The following is a 21,781-nucleotide window of genomic DNA, read 5'->3' as shown; positions in this document are numbered from 1 at the left end:
GAGCCATAGCTTAAGAATCCTTGGTTGTCAGTGGATTTGTACGACCCATTTCGGAAGTTCCTGCGAATCAAGTTTGGGTCGCGACCCATGTGTAGAGAACTCCTGCAATATAAACAATACAGTATATTGATAACCGCATATTGTTTTTTTTTATAGTGTACACCGGTTTAAGACCAACAACCAATTTTAACTCAAGACATTATAAGAGAGTTTTGTTTTTATTCAATAGCCCTGCAGCAGAGGTACCAGCCAAACGATATTCCTCTTATGTTTTATAGTGGAGTTTGAAATACAAGTCAGAAGGTTAGGGAATTTTCCTTAATTTCACCGGCTCGCAAGTAGAAAATGGTTAAAAACTCTTTTAAAGAGCAGCTTGAAGTAACACACACACACACACGCGCTCACGCACGTTCTTAGAAAACCACTGAAATAACATTCATAACAGTGGTCGGCTGAAGTTGGTTTTCTGTGGCTCCCAACTTCAAGGCGCAAATGGAAGCCGATCTCCCCGTTAAAAAGTCTCGCCACAGAGAGCAACAGTCCTACAACGATAAATCATTCAATCATAACACTTCACTCATAGTTAGAAAAACTGGTGGCAGATGGCAGCACTACACATAACAAGCATTACAGAGAAACAAAAACTTCACGTCAGGTTTCACTACACGTACACGCACATCCCACATGTACAGATTCGTTGGGGATTCCACGGGGGTGGGGTGCATGTGTGGTGTAGCAGTAGTAGGTAGGGCCTCCAAAAAATGGCTCGGGGATACATGATGTTCTTAACTCAGCCACTTCGTTGGGCAATTTGCCTGTTGTGGCGTTGTATTTGTATTTGTAAAGAACCCTTGGAGTAATGTTCATGGCTTTAGAAAACTGCTTCAGTAATATCCTAGGGTGTAGTTAATCTAAGATATTTTTTAGAATTGTAACCAGAAATGACTTGGTTACAAAAACAATTCTTGGCCAAACCAGGGTACTAGCACCCACAAATAATTCTTTTCTGCCTCTCCCCACAATATAAATTATATTCTTTTCGGAGTCTTTTTTTTTCCAAAGTACAGTGTCTGTCAACTCTCTCCGGCAATGCATAGCAAATTATGAAAAGACACGCAAGTTTTTTAAGAATGACGCTCTTTCAAGACCACTTCCAAAAGCACAGAGCGAAATGTGTAAAATGTGTACAAGATCCGATGAAGAACCGGATGATTTTACTGCGTTGTCCATCATTTTTTTAAAGGGATTTGTTGACATTTTACTGTTCAATGCCAGTGTAATCGTTTTTGACAAATGAAGCACTTTCGTTTGCTTAGCTTAGTAAACATTGTTTATACTTCTGCTTGCCCTAAAAATACAGAAGACAATTGAATGCTACAAATCTAGAATAGGGCTATGTATCCAACTGCTTTGCAATACAAACTGCTGTTTTACCTATACATAAAATGTGGATCATGATTTTAAATGATGAATGTTAGTTACTGTCCAAGACCACACATGAAGTAGTAGATACAAAATTATTCTTTCCTTTCAGACAGAAGTTTTTAATGACTACTCCGCTTGTTGAACCCTTGAAACTAAGCAAAACAAAAATTAATAAACAAAATGGTCCACATGCACCCCCACCTCCAAGTAACCTTAAAAACGATATAATATCTGCTTCGGCAGAATCATTAATTGCAATCTACAACGTTTGAAATGTTTTTCAATATATCGATGATTCCTTCCTCAATTAAAATCAATTACATGAATTTTGTTGATAGAATTTGGTAAAAAAAAAGTAGGAAAAGTAGGATAAAAACTGGAAAGTAAACAAAACCAAGAAAGTTGGACAGAAGTAGGACGTTCTACAAAAAAGTAGGAAATGTAAGAAAAGTAGAACAAGTGGGAGCCCTGAGTACTTTTATAAATTCACTTATTGCCTCACTGGTTTCACTAATTTCAAAAAATAAGTAACCCCATGGCTCGGGACGCTGGTCGTGGTAGTTTTGGGTCGTGACTAGAAAAGCTTAGGAACCCTTGTGCTAAAGCAAGGGTTCCTAACCGTTTTTAGCCACAACCCAAGACCCTTTGTTTGCTTTGAATATAAAAACGCTTATTTAATATTCCTTAGTAACAAAATGTTTGGTTTTCGAAATTTAGTTTAACCAGCAAAATTGTAAAAATTGTACCGTCACGACGCGGGGGGGGGGGGGGGAACCTCTGTGCTTTAAGGGATCGGCGGAACGTTATACAGCGGTATTAACTTGACTTTCAGGAACTACTGTATACACTGATAACTTGATAATTAAAAAACAAAAACCGCTAATGAGTTGAATTTAACGAGACTCACCTGCACGGGATGATGTGTCCTCGTCAAGTCCCTCACCACTAGACGTGTCCGGAGTGATGGGAGGCTGTTTCGCCACTGCCATCAAATAAGATGGAGGAATAGAATGATGGCTGTGTTTTACTGCGTCTTCTCTTCCTTATCCTCCGTCGAGAATTCCTTGATTTCTTCTGCTTCCGGGCGATGGCACTGAAAAAGGGTGAGGATAGAATTCTCAGGACAATGCAATACTGTTACGCATACATCACGATTCCATCTAATGGTCATGTCTTATTGGCTACTGCATCGCATTCCTTTTATCCCCGGGAATCGATACATGTGTCCAGGACGTGTTTTTTGGTGTTGAAAGAAGCATATATTGCTGCCGTTTCTCAGGTCTGAGGATAACTTTCATCGACTACCTGTGATTCTCGACATGTGAGTCGTGGCTCCAAGGGCCATCGTCCAAACTCCGTGAAGGCCATCGTGCCGAGCGAGCTGGAAATATTCATGCGTGAGAGATTATAAGCAAGGTGCCCGAGTGGCATGGTGGTAAGGTGCTCGACTACCATCGTGAAGGTTGTTGTCAGGGTCCCGGGTTCGAACCCAAGGGAGGATATCGATAAGATATTTTCCCAAACGAACTCGAGGCGACCACCGATAGACAGCACCTTCACTTCCAACCCATCTCACTAATGGCAGTGAATTGCAATATAGCGATATGGCCAGAGTTGGTGTTTGGTGAAGTAGGTTATAAGCAATGCACGAGCTTTTGCCGATTTGTACAACTATCGGTATTGTTAACGAAGTTGAAGTTCCTCATCACCAAACAGGGTGTCTAAAAATGCACGGAAAGGTAAAGCATTTTTTTGCAGCTGCGACATTCGAGCCATGGCGATCGCGTTTAATGTTACCATCTCTCAAAGTATTTTTAGTTCCGGTTTTCGACCGCGAAATTACAGTGATCTCGTATTCGATAAGATGGCAACGGAGAAATGCAACGGCTATTTTTCTTTTTCAAACAGATCACTACAAAACGAGTGTATCTGCACATGTTGGAACATCGGCAATCGTTTGGCGAGAGACATTTTGTAGTGATTTTATAATAAATTTATAGTTTAAAAAATTTGAGAAATATATGAGGTAGATAGATCCTCGGGATCTCGTAGGTTGAAGCTGTCAGCTTTCTCAACATTTGTGGCCATACCCACGCGTCCCCACATAACCCTTTCAGACCCTGACCCTAGGTTCACACAAACGTGGGGGTTACTTTTTTCTCAACCCACACACACATCGTCCGTGGGCCAATTGCGGCACTCGGAATCATCTGATGTGATTTGTGACCTCAAACCTAATTTTGTGAAAGTTAACTAAGGGCACACTCCCAGATCACTAAAGCTACCCGCGACACATTTATAGATCACTTGAGCGACCCACGGCACCTTTTCGGGTAACTTAAGAGGCTCGCGGTGCATTACTTGATCACTTGAGTGACCCGCGACACGTTTTAAACCAATGAAGTGGCCCAAACTCCCCAAAAGGTTGAGCACCCTTGCTGTAGATATTCTTTTTAAAACCTCAGGGAGTTTTCAGCCCTGACTTCAAGGTCTGTAGGTGCTTTGTCGGTGAAGTCAGTGCTGAACACCTTCTGAAGTTTTCAAAAAGAATATCTGTAGCGAGAAAAAAAACACGTTTGTGCTAGTACTGGGTCTGAAAGGGTTAGCATCTCTCACCGGTGAAGTTATTTTTGAGTGAGTTTCTGTTAAAGACTCGGTGTGTTTGTGCCTCCTATATCAGCCGATATGTCGCAATTGTCTAAAACTATAATATACACGCGACTCGTAAGAATTACTCAAGGCGATTCCTAACGAAATACCAGAAGGTGTCTTGTCTGTATATATACGTGGTCTTAAAGTATTTAAAATCCCTGGAAAAAGTAGTTAATAGTAAGACGAGGAGACTGAGGAGATGAAGGGAAACGTCTATTACAAGCCAGTGAATGAACTGATTGAAATGAAAATAATAGAAATAAAGTTATATTATATGTACTGTATATCAGACCTATGAAAAAAAACAGCTGTTTTTTTTTGTTTTTTTTTTTGGATTAGACTGATATAACTTCAGTTAATTTAAAATAACGACGGAAAACAAAAGTACCAATTTAAAAAAAGATTTAAGGAATTTAACAAGTTTGCTAAGAAAAATAATCTAATATTCCAACAAAGTAATGCTCAGAAAAATTTTGGTTTATAACAACATTCATAAAAAGGATGTTCACTAGTATTAGCTGCCGCGGAGAGTAACGGGCCTAATCAGGTAACAGAGAGTAATAGGTAAAATCTTCAATGACTACACTTCGCTCATAGTTAGAAAAATTGATGGCCTCACAATACATAACAAGTATTGCAGAAACAAAATTTACGTTAGATTTACAACACGGACACGCACATTCAAACATGTACCAATTCGTTAGAAATTCCACACAGGAATATGGATATGGTGCGTGTATGGTTTAGTAGTAGTAGCTAAATAAAGTGATTTTTGATAAGCCATTAAAGTGGTTTCCGAAATATTTCAAAATATTGCTAAGCTTGAAGAAATTAAAAACAACGTCAATCAAAGCATCCTCGTCAAAAAGATGCGAAAACACAAAAAATGGAAGAGAAAGATTGATTAATAAAAAATGTAACGGTCAAAACCATTTAGAACAATCCCACATGACTGAACTATTAGAAATAGCCAAAAAAAAAGCAAAAAAAAACAAAAAAAACTCGGGTATTTAATTTGAAAGGGTGAGACCAAAAATCCACGATGACCAAACCAAATCAATCCTCATCTTTTTAAAAGGAGTTTCCCACGGTTGTGCCACATACTCTCTAACCTAACCGAAGGATATTTTGATCATTCAATGTTCATTTCTTGCAAAGAGGATTCTCTCATTCATTTGCATATTTTGATGACGTGTGTGTCCTTATTAACTCGCACGGGGATATAATTCCTCCCGAACGTGAGCGAACTCAGTGATTCGGGTCTTTCTCTTGCATTTGTGTTTTCATATCTTTCAAAATGCTTCGATTCTTTGATTGACGTTATTCTTAATTAAGAGATGGTATGTTTTCGGCCCAAAATATACTGAGAAAGTGAATTTTCTGGATGTTATGCCGAAACTAATATTCGGAAAGAAAAGTGATTTGTCTCCTCCGGGAATCGAGGAGCACACCGGGCTAGTGCACACCTATTGCACACCGGGCAAGTGCGCTAACAAATACATTCGATTCCCAGAGGAGACAAATCACCTTCTTTTTTCCAAATATTAGTTTCGGTATAACATCCAGAAAATTCAATTTCTCAGTTATTCTTAATTTCTTTGCTTTCAGCCATATTTTGAGACATTTGACTTCGTAAAGCACTTGAATGACTTAGGCCGGCATTACATCATAAAAGTTTCGTAAAAGCTGTTGGATGAAACTGGGAAAATGCAACCAATATACGTACCGGTTACATTCGAGCAAATCTAACCGACAGGCTTATTGGTTGCAATTTTCAAGTTTTATAACCGAACTTTAATAAAACTTTTGTAGTGTAATTCTGGCCTTATCAACAATCAGCTAATATTATATATACGCTTTCCCTAGCAAACCTAATACTAAATATTTTTTCTAACGTTATACTTTTGTTTTCCGTCGTTACTTTGAATTAAACTAAAGCTATATCTGTTCTGTCGAATTTTAACATGCTGTTTCCATGAATCTGAAAATTTTATTTTAATTTCATTTCATTCTGTTCACGCACATTCATTGGTTCATAATTAACGTTTCTTTCATCTCGTCTCCTCATCTCATTATTAAATACTTTTTTTCCAGAGGTTGTGTGATGTCAGAGCTATGGGTGTTCTGTATTCGAGCACTGCTGCTATCTGTCTTCCATATTACAAATTTAAGTGACAGATGATTGAATTTTCGTGTATATGTAAGTATCGTATTGGAGGTCTTCCTGCTCTCTGTGACGAGACTTTTTTTAAATACTAGAATAACCGATAAATAAATCAAGGGTCAGGTAAATCAAGTCAGTCAAGGGAGGGTGCTACCACTAAACCGTACATACACCTCGTGAAAACTCTTCCGGAGGAGAATGATAAAGCTGCAGGTACTCATCGTCAATGCTTTTCATCAAATTTTATAGTGACGCGACGCATCCCTCATGGTTGGATTACGGAATCGGTGTTTACAGAATAATTCAGGGAGCACACATCCAGCACCTGCACGATAAAAAAGACACTGTAACCGCTTTAATGCCATTCGTAGACGCCATATCCAAATAGCGGCATGAACTTCAATTTTGCCCACCCGGGCAGTGTTTCTTAGTGTCGACTTCAATTTCTTTCTTATCCAGCTGAGAAAGGAAGAGCTCAACACGTTCATTTCAGCGGGTATAGATAGCCTGACACCGAGCTCCTACGAAGAAAATAAAAGTGCTCTTCCAGAAGGGAAGAAGGCACGAAAATAGTAACAAATTGGTTTCGCGCAATTTGCCACGAACTTAAGCCTTTCGGGAAGAAAATGACTTTGGAGCCCCGGACACGGAAAAAGAAAAAAAAAATGGATGGAAGATAAATTAGTAAGAAAAGTTCACGCTTCGTAAAACTTCGATCCTTGCTGTCTTATATCGTTATTATCATTTTTCTTCCGTCATAAACTACTTTTTTAAGGTATTGCAGTTTTACTGTTTTTTATAGAGTCGAATGAGGGATAAACACAGTAGATATTTAAAATGTAAATAAACAAAAACAAAGAAAAAAATTAAAGGATTTCGAACTGGAGAAATTTTTGAATTGAAGAAAGAAATACAGTAAAAAACCTCTCTTCTACGAACATCGGTGTATAAAAAAAAATAAAATCGTTCGTAAAAGAGGGAGTGACCGTAAGTCAGGGGTTTGAAATGTATACTTTTATTATACAAGGGGAAATTATTATCCGGCCGTAAAAGAAGGGTGATAGCATCTGAATAGTGTCCATTAAGAAGGATTTTACTGTAATTCCAAAACCAATTAAAATTAGGCTCTAACGAAAGAAACTGTCTGACAACTAATGAAAATTCCGAATCCATGAATCGAAAATAAGAAAAATAATAGACGGAGAGAGAATTTCAGCACTCAGAAAAATTCAGAATAAATGAAAGAAGTAATTCACAAGCATCCTTGATAATTAAGAATAATTGAAAAAATAATAATTCCACAGTTGATGAAAATTCAGAAAATAATTCCAGAATTGATGAAAATTCAGAAAAAAATGCTTTAAGAATTGATGAAAATTCAGAGAAAGGCCAAAAGAAAAAAAAATAACTCCAGAATATTTATGAAAATTCAGAATTGCAAAAATGATGAAAGTTCAGAATTTATTGAAGAAACAAATCCAGAATCCCTCCTCCCATGAAAAAAAATAATCCCAGAACTATTCTTTCCCGGAGAAAAATTTATAATTCCAGAATTGTTTCCTTTCAGATGAAAATGAAGAAAACCAGAATTATTTCTTTTAGAGATGAAAATACAGACTTCAAGAATGGATAACGATGGTTATGTCCCGGTTTTTATCAGGATTTGTCCCGGTTTCTCAGTCGCATGATCTACCCACCTGCCGTACCTTAGATCGGCTATGATTCTATAAGCGAAGTGAACTATAATTTGGTGACTTCTTTTTTTTTTTACCAGAGCCAACATCGAGGATAAAATATAGTTAGTGGTTTGACGAATTTTAGATTTTCCAGGCCACATTCCTTTTGAATTTTTGTATTTCTTTCAAAATTTCGATTTCAAATACATTTGTGCATAAAGGGTGAATCCGACTTATTCCGCCAAACGAAAGGGAGGTAATAAACCTACCAACTCTGTCCTATCTCGAACCGTTTTCGAGTTGTGGTGGATGATTGATTATGGGAAAAAAATGCGTCAAGTCTGAAAAAACCCGGATTTGTGAAGTTTCTGCGAGTCCTACACGCAAACTAAGCACATATTTCGAAAGCGTAGAAAAAATTCTACACTCATGTCCATAAATTAAGAATAATTCAGAATCACACGGAAATCGAAATCTAAAGTAAAAATTTCACCTGTAGAATTCTCACACACATCCGCAAGAATGATATGCAAATTTCAGGAAGCCACCAGATGATGCCGATAGTACGTCACAATGACGAGAGTGTAAGAGGGGGGTATATAAGGAATGGTGGCAAAAAAGTAAAATTGTTCACAAGAGTTCTGTAAGGCGCTCAGTGCCATAAGCGAATAGTTATGACACAGAGGACGCATGTGGATGATTTTTTACGTGGTAGAATTATCGGCCGCCTGGAATGTGGGCGTACTCAGATGGAAGTATCCGAGGAACTTGGAATTGCCCAAAGTGTCATCTCTAGGCTTTGGCAACGATTCCAAGATAACGGAAATGTCAGTAGACGTTACGGTACAGGTCGCCCCCGAGTTACAACGCCGAATGAAGACCGGTATTTGGCAGTAACTGCCAAAAGAAGCAGACGGAGCACAGCATCCGACCTGCCTCGTCAGCTATCTGCAGCCACGGGTACCACAGTTTCAAGGCAAACCGTGTACAGACGTTTTGGGAGATATTGGCCTATATGCTCGCAGGCCTGTCAGATGTGTTCCGCTCACGGCAACTCACTGTCGGCAGCGATTAGCCTGGAGTAGAGAACCTGCAATGTGGACATCGTCACAGTGGGCTTGTGTGATGTTTTCCGACGAGTCCAGGTTTAGCTTGCAGTCTGATTCACGTCGGACTTTCATATGGAGAACGCCAGGTACCCGTTACCACCAAGACAACATCATTGAATGACACCGTTACGGTGGTGCAGCATTGCTCGTTTGGGGTGGAATTATACTGGGTTCCAGAACAGATCTGCATGTTCACAGCGGAACCATGAAAGCCCAAATTTATCGGGACATCATTCTGAAACAACATGTACGTTTGTTTCGGGGTGCCATGGGCACAGAATTTGTGTTTATGGATGACAACGCCCGTCCTCACCGAGCAAACATCGTAAACGAATGCCTTGAATCTGAGGATAGAACCCGTATGGAATGGTCAGCATTCTCACCTGACTTGAATCCGATAGAGCATGTGTGGGACATGCTTGGCCGACGAGTTGCAGCCCGTCAACCACCTCCTACATGTGTACCGGAACTTCGGAGAGCATTGCTTGCTGAGTGGAGTGATCTTCCCCAAGATCAGATCGATAATTTGATACTCAGCATGCCTAGGCGTTGTACGGACTGTATTTCATCGCATCGGAGACATACAATGTATTAACCATCATACCAACCATGTAATAGTAAGTTTTTGTAAAGGAGATATTTTTTACAATTTCTCCAGGGAGCAAAAATCGTAGTTTTTATGAATGGTATCATACATACACCATCGTTTTTGTTCTTTATCTTTTGTTTAATAAATGAGCTTTATGAATAAGTAACGTTTGTTTTGTTTCTGAACCTTTATTTGCCGGAGCTGGCATTATCCTTAATTTATGGACATGAGTGTATGAGGCCACAGTAATTTCATTGGCATATCTATATTTAATGATGGGAGTTGAAAATCGAATTGTCGCCATAATTTTTAATTGTCAATGCCGCAAGCACCCTTCTAGCCACAATCGGTCAAAAACTTGTCCATTCTATCAGTTTTCGAAAGAGTCTAGAATAAACCAAATTGGTCATCTACTTCAGCAAAAAATTTAGTCGTTTGTGGTTGCAATACATCACTGAAATCTGCGTTCGTCGAAGTAATTTTAGTAGGTTTTGGCGAAAATTCGTTTTTTTACTTCACCGATCTCTCAGCGCTTGTAGCAATTGCCACCGTGACTCACGTGAGTCCCGGCAGCAATGTTGTAGCTCGCCATTAAATACGGATTTCCTGAGGTAGTGTCACCTTATAGGATTTTTGTGCAAAATCGAATTGTTACCGAAATTTGTAACCGTCAATTCCGAATTATATATTCGAAAAAAAGCTGATTTCAGTGATGCAAAACTTCGCAAACAAAAGACTAAAATTCCCTTGAATCAGGAAACCGATATTGTTTATTGTAAGCTCTTTCGGAAGATGGAGGAATGGACAAGATTTTTCCAAATTTGACCGATTATAGCACAGAGTAATAATAATATCTTTAGTCTATGGATTATAGCTATAAGGGTGTTTGCAGATTTGCAGATTAAATATTTTGGCGTTTTTCGGGCATGTGAAATATTGATTCGGGCGACTTAAATTTTTACATACCCCGACCAAGATCCAGGTCTGAATCTTGCTTTCGGACTGGGACTAACCGTTTATAAAACTACCATGAAGATACAGTCCTCGGGTTTCAAAGCAATGACCTATGAAATGGAAAGGCCGTGCATCTGAAAGGGAAAACTAATGAAAAATAGAGAAGATTAAAAACCCCTTTTTTTTTTATCGAAAGTAATCAAACAAAGTCTTTACTACTCAACCATTGAAGTGTAGAAAAAGAGGACGAGGAAACCAAGAGGGCTTTTTTTTTCTATGAGAAGAGAAGTGCATCTGCACACACACACACATGCATCGAGTGCGTATTATCATTATCCGTCTCGAAATCCGCATGAACAAGAATTTCCCATGAGTGAGTGCCACATGATCGCTCTTTCCCGACCGAGAAAAAAGAGAGAAAAGAAATCGTTTCGCAAGGGGCGGATTCATGCAGATCAGATTTACGACCTTGACTAATTGTTATTCGGGAACGTCGTTAATTCGCCGAAAAAACGAAAACAGCTAAACCAGACGTTTCTTTCGCCTACATCCCCAAAAACTGACCGATTACGACCCGATTTTAAATTTATTGTTTCTCGGCGACGAGACCGTGACCACTCCCTACGAAAATATGCGCCATAATCAGGGCTGTTTTGGTTCGTGTAACTGTCATGGCCGTTGTTACCCATAGGCGAACACTCCGATTATTTTCGTCACGCGGTCGTGTTTTCAATCATTGGAATGACGGATGCCGAGAAATAACATGAGCTATGATTGAGCAAACACGTCCAGAATTATCCTTGGCAGCGTCTCGTGGATAATAACTTTGCGCAATTATTTTCTTTTCGCAGACTTATTTACATTTTGTGTGCGAAATTATTATTTTTGTGAGGAATTAGTTCATGTCGGAAAATGCTGTGTGTGTTGTATACCCCTAACATAACGGCGAATATTTATGTGACTTCGAGAAGAGCTGCCATCTCGCTTCCGAATTTGGAAGCGAAAATCGGCAATTCTATCACCTGTCCGTATTGTGCGTGATTTTCAAATGTTGGTGGTCTGACTGCTAGCTGGGGACAGACTTTTTATAAATGGCAGGTCGGCTCACATTCCCACCTCGAAGTTGGAAAACCAGCTCCAGACGACCGCCACTGCGCCGCCTGTGGGGGATCGTTGACATAGAAAAGACAATTAATGAATACAGTATACAGGTGACAGACGAAATAACGGGTGTAGCTGATAAGGTATTCGCAGCCATAACTAGATGAAAATTGACTATTCGGGCTCGAAGACAGTCGTATGTTCGAGGTTGACCTCAACGTTTCACTAATGCTAGTGGTTGACATCTTCAGAAGAAATGGCATTACTGGCACAAAGTCAATTGCGGAGGTCAAGCTACTCGAGGGTATAAATTTTACCCGAGACTCGGGAAAAAAAAATTTACTTTGTTCCAGTGTAATACCATTTCTCCTAAAGATGTCAACAACCACTAGCATTGCACAAATGTTGAGGTCAAACTCAAACAAACGACGGTCTTCGACCCCGAACAGCCAACTTTTCAACGATGACTGCGTTTATTATGGTCAATATTACGTCATCAATTTATCGGAAATTCAATCTTTAATAACTATCCCATATAATAACAATTAGCGAAACTATCGGTTTCTTTTCTGTGGCAACTGTTCTACCTAACGGAAACTTTCGTAATTATTTTTCTCTGGGGGGGGGGGGAGACTCGTGTGTATATATATAGGCTTTCTGTGAACCTTGTTTTTAGTTGGACCTTTTTTAGCGCGGATTAAATCACGCACAAGTGAATACATTACTTCTATGAGGTCATAACATACGAGTATGTCATCGCTTATTTCTAGCCTAACTATCATAATAGTTAGCATCATTTGAAATTTTAATTTATAATAATAATTAGAATAATTTGCGTCATTGTTTCACGAAGATCCTTGGTTGAACAAGGAAGAAACAAAGGACTCCTCCCTGATTCTAATCGGGGCAGCCTTGACGAGCTTGGGGGGGGGGTGTTAGACTCAGGGCATGTTATCACAATTGAAACAAATGTTGAAGAAAGCAATAGATATTAATAAAAATTCAGAATAAAAAAAACCAATTTTTAAATAATTTTTAAGGTCTTTGTTGGGAAGCGGGGTGTGCCCGGTCTTCAAAGGTCAAAGGTTTTTGTTTGGAGTATGGATTGGTGAAGGTCAATTCCAGGCATTGGCGGTTGTGGCTTTTGTATTTGTAAATGGTTTGAAAATTCATAAAAAATGAATGAATTGATATATTCGAATGCGGTTTGCGAAAGTTATTCTCTCGAAGGAGACAATTTTGTTTTGGGTACAGAAAAAACGTTAGTTCAAATTATTGTCGGTAGAGGGCGTGACACGAAAGCAAATCACACGAAATGCGCACAAGTCATACTCCTATAAAATGCAGGGTGTACGATTAACTGATTTCTTCTGTCACTGGCGCTTACATACTGTTGTTATTATGATGTGATTGGGGGATAAAACACTATTGGTGAAGTTGTTTTACCTAAGCTACGAATCACTGGCTGAAGCCTTACGAACGTTTCGGACAAAGAAGGGATAGAACAAAGGTTCGGGGTCTAACCACTCCTGGTGGACTGGTTTACTTGACCCTGTAGTCTATCGGCAAAAATTTGAACTAATTTTTTTTCTGTGCCAAAAAAAAAAGAAAAAAACACCTTTGGTAAGAATAACGTTTTCGCAACCCGCATTCAAATATACCAATTCCTTCTATTTTTATGGCTTTTTAAACTATTTGCGAATTTATGGAGCACCCTGTATTATGGAGCGCCATGTTGCAAAGATGTGTATTATCGATAGTTTTTTACGGAAGATAAATGCCTTTAAAAAACGCGTCGAATTAATCTCATTAATATGATTGAGTCTTTCGAAATAAAATAAATCTTTGGAATACGATTGAGATTGATTCGGAGGTGAAGAAATTTTTCATATTTACTTCAAATTAATTACAAACTACTTCACTTTTATGAAATTTATTTTATTTTGGTGAAAATTTCAGGAAGGGCAGAGTAAATACAAGTCATATGATCAGTTCAGTGCATAAAGAAGGAGCCGAACGTGATTTTTCATAACTCGTCTTTAGATTTTAGGTGGTTAAGTTAACACATTGACGTACAGAAAAAAAAAATTAAACTCATATCCACACCAAAATCAACATCACAATGAAACCTTATAAAAGTGCCAGTGACAGTAAGTTCAGAAATGAGCTGTTGATAATCGGACACCCTGCACTTTCTGATTCCGATTTGGATATTTCCAGTGGTTTGTTTTCGTGCAGCGCTCTCTATCCACAAAAATTTGAACTAATTTATTCTTCCGGTACCAAAAAAAAAAAACTTTTTCACAAATCGCATTCAAATATACCATATATTATTTCCATTTTTATGAATTTTTAAATAATTTACGAATTTCTGTGGTCCCCCTGTATGATATATGGTCATGAAAGTATCCCGAGAGCCTAAGCGAGCTTCACTTGGTTGATTTACAATATTGTTCATCCTGGTCCAATCTAACGGAAACAACTCGGATCACTTCCTCTGAGGGGAAGGCTTTTTTTTGTATCATGCAATCAGTGTATATTACACACGATAACAAAATACGAATATTATTATACCATGAGAAAAATTCATATATGACGCGTAATGCTCTGTTCAGTCATGGCCGAGATAAATGTCTTAATACACGAATTCACCGGCCTTCAAAAAAAAAAAAGAAGAAAACAATCATTAATATTGTTATAACTGTTATTATGTATAATAATGTTCTTTCCCACAAAATTGCATATTTAGAGCGAGCTGCAGCCTAATGGCATCCATCCTCTCAAGGTTGAGAAAACTAGAATTACCTGTTGAATCCGAAACTTCTATTTCTTTAAATGTGGAAGAGGGTAGATCGGCATCACGTGTCTGGTTCTTCTACATGGCACGCTGTATCTTACTAGTGATAATAATACCCGGCATACACTCACACTGGATCGAAATTCAAATCCCAACCTATAATGAGAAACATATTTAAGAATTATTCAAAGATGCAGTCGACGCCACTTATGGAAATCATGGATAATATTGTCATTCGAACATTGTCATCACTTGTTCGAAGAACGGAACGAACCAATATCATAACATGTGGAAAAAACTCGTTTATAGTTATCTGAAGTTTTGAATTGATAATGTTATCAATTTTTTTTCTTTCGCATTCTGAAACCTAAGGTAAAATCGAACTCATTTCCCCCCCCCCCCCTGTAAGTTATACATGCTCAACCTATGGCCAGCGGGCCCTCGGAGTCATCTGATGTGGCCCGTAACCTCACACCTAATTTTGTGTAAAAATTAACTAAGCGGTACATGAATAGATCTCTTAAGTCACCGCGGTGCAGTTCCACATCATTTAAGCGGCACGTGGCCCTATTTTATATCATTTAAGTGACCCGCGGCACAATTACAGATTACTAAAGTGACTTGCGGCACTGTTCCAGATCCCATCAAAAGGGATACGGCCCATTTTCAGATCACTTAAGTGACCCCCAGCACAGTTCCAGGTGACTGAAGCTGCCCGCGGCACATTTACAGATCACTTGAGCACCCACCCCTTTGGTGCATTCCCAGGTTACTTTAGTGACCCTCGACACACTGCTTTTGCAATGGTATTCCTATAAAGTGAAGGCCAATGTATGACGAAAAAAGCCTTTTCCTTTAGTTCTTCATCAGTTTCTTTCAGTTGGCCAGATTCAAATTTCTTTTTCCGAGAGGCTATCTCAAGGGATCTATGAAACGTATTGCACATAAAAAAAGCAGTTAATGATGCACATCAGACCAGCGTTTCTCAACCTTTCTGAACCCAAGGGCAAATAAAATGCCTGAAACAATTTGACGGACCCTTTGCGTTACCGTATCTGGAACTGTGCCACAGGTGCCTTAAGTCATCTGTGAATATGCCGCGGGTCATCTAAGCGATTTGGATATATGTGCCGCTTAGTTTCACAAAATTAGAGGTTGAGGTCGCGGGCCACGTCATATTATTCCGAGGGCCACATTAAGCCCAAGGGTCATGAGTTGAGCAAGTATGCCTCACGGAAACGTTTACATAGGTATGCTTGAAGTCATGAATGATATTTTTACAGGGTATTTAATTGAAGAGTTGATCAAGTGCTCGCGAGCACGAAATTCGGCATAAGAATTGGGCAGTCTTGGTGCCTCGGTGGAGCACCGTGGTGCTCACGAGCAATAGGTTGGAGATGGATGAGCTAAATTATATGAAGCATATTGGAAATCCCGACTCCCTCTGCTGTGCACATAGACATAATATAGCTATTAATCTTATGACCATGACTATACATCACTTTTTCGATATACCGTATACAGAGAAACGTTTATTACCGACTCAGATGGAGCTTGAGATTTCTCTCATAATGTATCCGGGAAGAAACTTTCTTCAAAATGGAATTCGAGAAAATAAATTATCAAAATGAATCGAGCAGAATATATTCATGAGGGGGGACAGGAAATAAATCATTCCACGTAAGGACATCACATGTATGTGTGGTACATAAACCGATAAGGTGTAGATACGAACGATTTCCTCATCCGAATCAATCTCAATGACATTCCAAAGATTTATTTCATCTTGAGACTCAATCATATTAATGTATAATATGATTAAAAACACAGAATCATAATAATTCTGCGTTTATCTTCCGTAAAAGACTATCGATAATACACATCTTTGCAACATGGGTTAATATACAGGGTGCTCCATAAATTCGCAAATAGTTTAAAAAGCCATGAAAATCGAAGGAAATGGTATATTTGAATGCGGTTTGCGAAAACGTTATTCTTACGAAAGGAGATATTTTTTTTTTGGCGCAGAAAGAAAATTAGTTCAAATTTTTGTCGATAGAATACAAGGTCAAGTAAACCCGTCCACCATTAATGGTTACACCCCGAACCTTTGTTCCATCCCTTCTGTGTCCGAAATGTTCGTAAGGCTTCAGCCAGCGATTCGTAGCTTACGTAAAACAACTTCACCAATAGTGTTTTATCCAGCGATCACATCATAATGAAAATAGTATGTAAGCGCCAGTGACAGAAGAAATTATAAATGTGCTGTTAATCGTACACCCTGCATTTTATAGGACTATGACTAGCATATTTCGTGTGGTTTGCTTTCGTATCACGCCCTCTACCGACAATAATTTGAACTGCAGTTTTTTTTTCTGTACTAAAAATAATTCTCCTTCGAGAGAATAACTTTCGCAAACCGTATCCGAATATATCAATTCCTTCATTTTTTATGAATTTTCAAACCATTAACAAATATAATCAACACTCTTTATCTCTTTGAAGGCCAGCTGTCGGAACTGAACATTGGTAGCTTCAACGAGGTGAAAGATCTGATGATTTCGGATCAGATGTAAAAAGGATCCCACGTGAAATCGAAGAACATTTTCTGGATGTTTGGAGTGAGTGAACTACCCCTGAAGATGTCGTGGAAAAGCTCGATGCTTATGATAATCTTCGAAACAAAAAAAGCGAGACCCATGGTGAGAGGAAGAAGTTGCAGTCCAAGCAACATGAAATCCCTAGGTCTCCCGTGCGACAAAGAGACTTTTATTCTAATCAACGTGCGAATCCGGAATCGGAAAAGGCAGGACATCATCCTGTCTTAAGATGTTATGGTTGTGGGGAATCTGGTGTTATCAAATCCTGATGCAGAATGTTCAATTTTTCAACGGTAGACCAGGACGTAGTTATACAGGGGAGAGTCCAGAAACCTCTCCTCGAGCACCAGATCAACATGAGTGGTAGTAGCAGGGTATACCACTGTAGAGGTGGCCCTGGAGAAAGCTACGAAAAGTTCCACGCGTCAAATCGGTGTGAGCCTACACCTTTCATCGAGCAGCGAAAACTTTATTCATTGTCAGAAGAGCCCCATAGATGCAACCAGGGAAAAGCCAGAAAGCTTTTCTCGAGCACCAGATCCACATGAGTGGTGGTGACAGAGTATACCATTGTAGAGGTGGCTCTGGAGGAAACTACGAAAAGTCTCGCGCATCAAATTCTTATTCGACCTTGCGGGGAAGGACTGCTTGTTATAACTGCGGTCGACGTGGACACATCCAACGATGTTTGGATCACAGTGTGTTATCAGTGCAGAAATCTTGGACATATTGCCCGTAACTGTCCAAGCAGCTACGCTGATAAGCTATCCCGGTCTATTCGTGAAGGAGCCCAGCTGTATGAGCTGTTGAACCTTGTTGTAGTTGAGAACAGTTCAAGGAATCTCCGAAAGTCCCAACTTGGAAATGATATTTTTGATAAGATCATTGAAAACGTTTCTGACTCCAGGAAACTGAAGATTACGCAAAGATGAGAAAACTAGAACTCGTCTTGAATCCAGTAAAACAGTACCGACGACTCCGAAGGGAGTTGGCTCAACTACGAGGTACTGAGACCACACCCGTAGCCCCTCTGAAACCAAGAGGCCGACCCCAATGGACGTCCCGAGAACCGATGTGGCTCAAGGACTGAACTTCGACCTGAGTCAAAAGTGTCGGCAGTTGTCCGGAACTTCCCGTTGTGTCCGTCAGGAACTACTCGCAAAGGAAAGATGGCTGTTACTGGCTCCTCGCTGAGAGGTCGTCGGAGCCGGGGGGGGGGGGGGGTGATTGTAACGAATCTATTTTATTTCAGTACGGACATCTTTACTAACTCTGTGGCCTTATGCCACATAACGAGCTTTGCTTTATTTATGCGTTGTTAAAAGAATGTGACAGAAGAAAAAACTATCTTCCTTCATGGAAGGGTGTGTTTTTAGAGTGTGTTGTGAAACAGTCATTTTCTTTAGGCTCCGTGGTTCTTGCGCCTTTATTGGAGATCCCTCCACAATATCAAGTGTCTAGGAATCTTCCGCCACCACTTCGGAAGGGACTCACCCCCACCTGTCATCTTACAGGCACCCGTTAAATTTCTTAGGAACCAAGCATGGGTTAATAAGTTCATAAACAGTTCTAAATAGTGTTTTTACGACTTATGACAACTTACCAAAAGTGTAACCCAGGGCGTGCGCAGGCACGTGAGTAGCCAAGAGAGTGACCTAGAGTGTGTGCAAGCACGTGAGCAGCCAACAAAGTGACCTAGAGCGTGTGCAAGCATGGGAGTGACCAAAAAAGTATGCAAGAATTCAAGTGACCAAAAACGTGACCTGAAGCGTATGCAATCATGTGATTGACGAGAAGAATGACCTACGGCAAGTTCAAGCATGGGAATGACCTAGAAAACAAGGCACTGCTAGGTCAGTGAGTGACCAAAAGAGTGACTTAGAGCGTGTGCAATCATGGGACCGACCAAACGATAACACAAGAATGTGAGTAGCCGAAAGAACGACTAAGTGACACAAGCATATTAACTGGGATGGCGGCCAAGCGGGTTGTAGCACAGTGCGGCAAATTCACGAAACGGGTGATCAAGAAAATTAAAATTAAACTGGAATGGGATTAAAATGGTGGGGGGGGGGCGAAATTGGTGCAGCCCACGGGTGGCAGAACCGTAAATCCGCCTCTGAGTCATATACGCAGATTTTCCGAGTAGGTCACATCGTCGCCTATCCTACCGTCACCTGAATTGAAAAGTTCTGTAATAGACAAAACACATGACACCAGATCGATTCGACAAAGGCATAAAAACCCGGAAGAACTTCGTGGTTCTTTTCATCATTTGAATTAGAAAGAAATGCTGTTTTTTTTTCACATCATTATCAACAATCTTTCCTTTAAATCCTAGTTATATAAATATTTCAACACCAGTGACCATATAAAGAGACAAACAATACTTCCAAACCAATTACAGTCACTCAACGGTATTTAGTGGTATAAAAACAAAGACTGTAGAAATAGCTCGGAATTAGGTGGTTTTAAATAGTACTACATGAAAAAACAAAAAAAAACCGTTTGTTCTTTTTCAAATAAAGCTATATTTTTAGCCGATATCAATTAGAAAACATAGGAGGGAAAAGATTTCTTCTTCTTTCTTTTAAATTGAAAGCGATCATCGGGCTCGATCCCAAGACACCTTGACACGTGCATCAGCCCGTTGAGCTCTATTGCGATAGTTATCAAGAAATGAGAAAAGAATGATTTTTTTTCTCCTTTTGTTTAAAAACAAATACGAAAACAATCGAGTGCCTTTTAAGAATGAAAATAAATGAAAAAACCCCCCAGAAAACAGAAACCAGTAAATAACAACTAGAGCTACCGAAAAACCATCAAAAGAGCTTTTCTTTTTCCTTTTAAAAAACAGAAAGCACTTTATAACGCTCTAATTTTCTTCTTTTTTTTCGAGCAAATTTGAAATAAAGAGGAAAAAAAACAATTCATGTTGAAACTTTGGAAAAATGTGAGTTTTTAATATAGTAATACCCCGACTTACGTCGTCTCGTTCGAAAGATGATTTTTTTTTTCTCCAGTTAGACACATTTTGAGCGCTTTTGACACATTTTTTAGACAGAAACGTTTCCCTAAGACAGTCGCATCAAAAACAAACATTATAGATAATAAAAAAAATCTGCACAAATTTACTTCCTTTTTCCCCCTGAAGAGGGGGGGGGGGGAGGAGGGGCATTGCCATTTGGAAAAGTTTACTTCGACTTACCTCGTCGGTCTTGGAAAGAATTACCGTCAAACGGGATGAGAATTGTCAAACGTGGGGGGAAATTTTAATCTCGGTCAAAAATATTCCTAGAATTTTTCTTTTTTTTGCTATTTTTCTTGTCTTTTGCGTTATCTTAAATCAATGTTTCCCGAAATGGGCAATATCACCTCCTGGTGGCGATGCAAAAATTCAGGGAGCGATAGAAGCATAGGATCCTATGGGTTGGGAGCGATGAGGAAAGAAAATTATGAAGAAGGGAGCGATAGAACAAAAAAGTTCGGAAACCTTTGGCTTAAATGTACAGGGTGGGCAAAAAAGATCGTAAAAACTTTAAAAATTCATAAAATCTGGAAAATAACCGAAATGAAAAACGGTTTGCAGGGTTAACATCGCTAGGTTACGGGAATTTTTTTTTTAAGACAGGAAAAAAAAATTCAAAACAGCCGATAGGTGGCGCTGATGTACACAAGTCAAAGTAAAGATACGCAAACAACGAACAGAATGCCACCAAATCGTTTATTACAGCAGTATGTATTCCACATCACCACCACCACCATCGGGGATAACACATTGCAGGCGAGTCACAAATCCAGCAACAGCAGAGTGCAGCAGGTCCACATACACAGTTTACAACGATGAACTGGTTGTGGATTAGGAGTGCAAGTTCTTATAACCGTCTCGTTTGCGTATTTCCGCCGAAGTCGCTCGTACCAGCACCACCTATCGGCTTTTTTGAGTTTTTCCCCCCCAGCTTAGAAAAATTCCAAACACCCTGCAAACCGTTTTCTATTTCGGTTATTTTTCCGGCTTTTATTCATTTTTAAAGTTTCTACGCACTTTTTGCGCACCCTGTATATCAAAGCATTTACATGATATTTACAATTTCGTTTGTTAAATTTAATGCGCAAATTTTTTGAGCGAATTAAGACATTCTGCTCAGCTTTTGTTATGTTTTCATTACTTCTAGAACAGCTGTTTTCTCCTTAGGCAGGTGATGTTGAAAACGTGTGTGATGCTCGAGCTACTGTTGTTGCATTCGTCTCTCTTAAATTTCATTGCTCAAATCAAGATCATCGCGAATTTTCAAAAATTATAGGAGTTCTGCTTGATTTTGGGGTGAGTAAGTATTGTCACGGGAGTTTGTGGCACTGGAAGAGAACCTAAAAATGTGCTGAGATCTTATGTTTCTGTTCAAATACAGGAGTAAAAAGAGCTGCAAGCATTTCCTTGCGCAAATTATGAAAATTGAAGACAGAAATTTTATGAGTAAGACTGGGTTCCTGTTAGACTTATAAAGAAAAAAATGGGGAAAATTTTTTCCCCCCTAAAAATACTGATACTGGTACTGTTGAAAAGTAAAAGCAGATGAGAAAATGCTCTTTTATCTTGTTTGGTTAACAATTCTTCTATTGTTAGAGAAGAATATTTAACCAAACAAGATACACCAGCATGGGTGTTATTTAACCTACAGCGTGCTCCTATCATATGGAACAGTGGTTCCCAACC

The 21,781-nt window shown here is 39.3% G+C and overlaps 1 protein-coding gene across 1 annotated transcript in view; it reads right to left on the bottom strand.

The window, feature by feature from the left end:
- The window catches only part of LOC149070441 (uncharacterized), a 236,875-nt gene that overhangs the window by 80,222 nt on the left and 134,872 nt on the right, over positions 1 to 21,781 (bottom strand). Inside the window, exons 2-3 of the mRNA XM_089250182.1 lie at positions 14,476 to 14,623; positions 2,333 to 2,518 (exon numbers count right to left, since the gene is read on the bottom strand). Coding sequence (XP_089106308.1) covers positions 2,333 to 2,414 — 82 coding nt within the window. The 5' untranslated portion in view covers positions 2,415 to 2,518; positions 14,476 to 14,623. The remainder of the gene's footprint in view (positions 1 to 2,332; positions 2,519 to 14,475; positions 14,624 to 21,781) is intronic.

The sequence above is a fragment of the Pholcus phalangioides genome, unplaced genomic scaffold (genome assembly GCF_987345545.1).
Source record: "Pholcus phalangioides strain wild (caught in Gottingen) unplaced genomic scaffold, Ppha-v1.0 ptg000022l_1, whole genome shotgun sequence".
Lineage (NCBI taxonomy): Eukaryota > Metazoa > Arthropoda > Arachnida > Araneae > Pholcidae > Pholcus > Pholcus phalangioides.
Note: the sequence above shows the minus strand (reverse complement) of the source record. Positions and strands in the feature narration are given on the sequence as shown.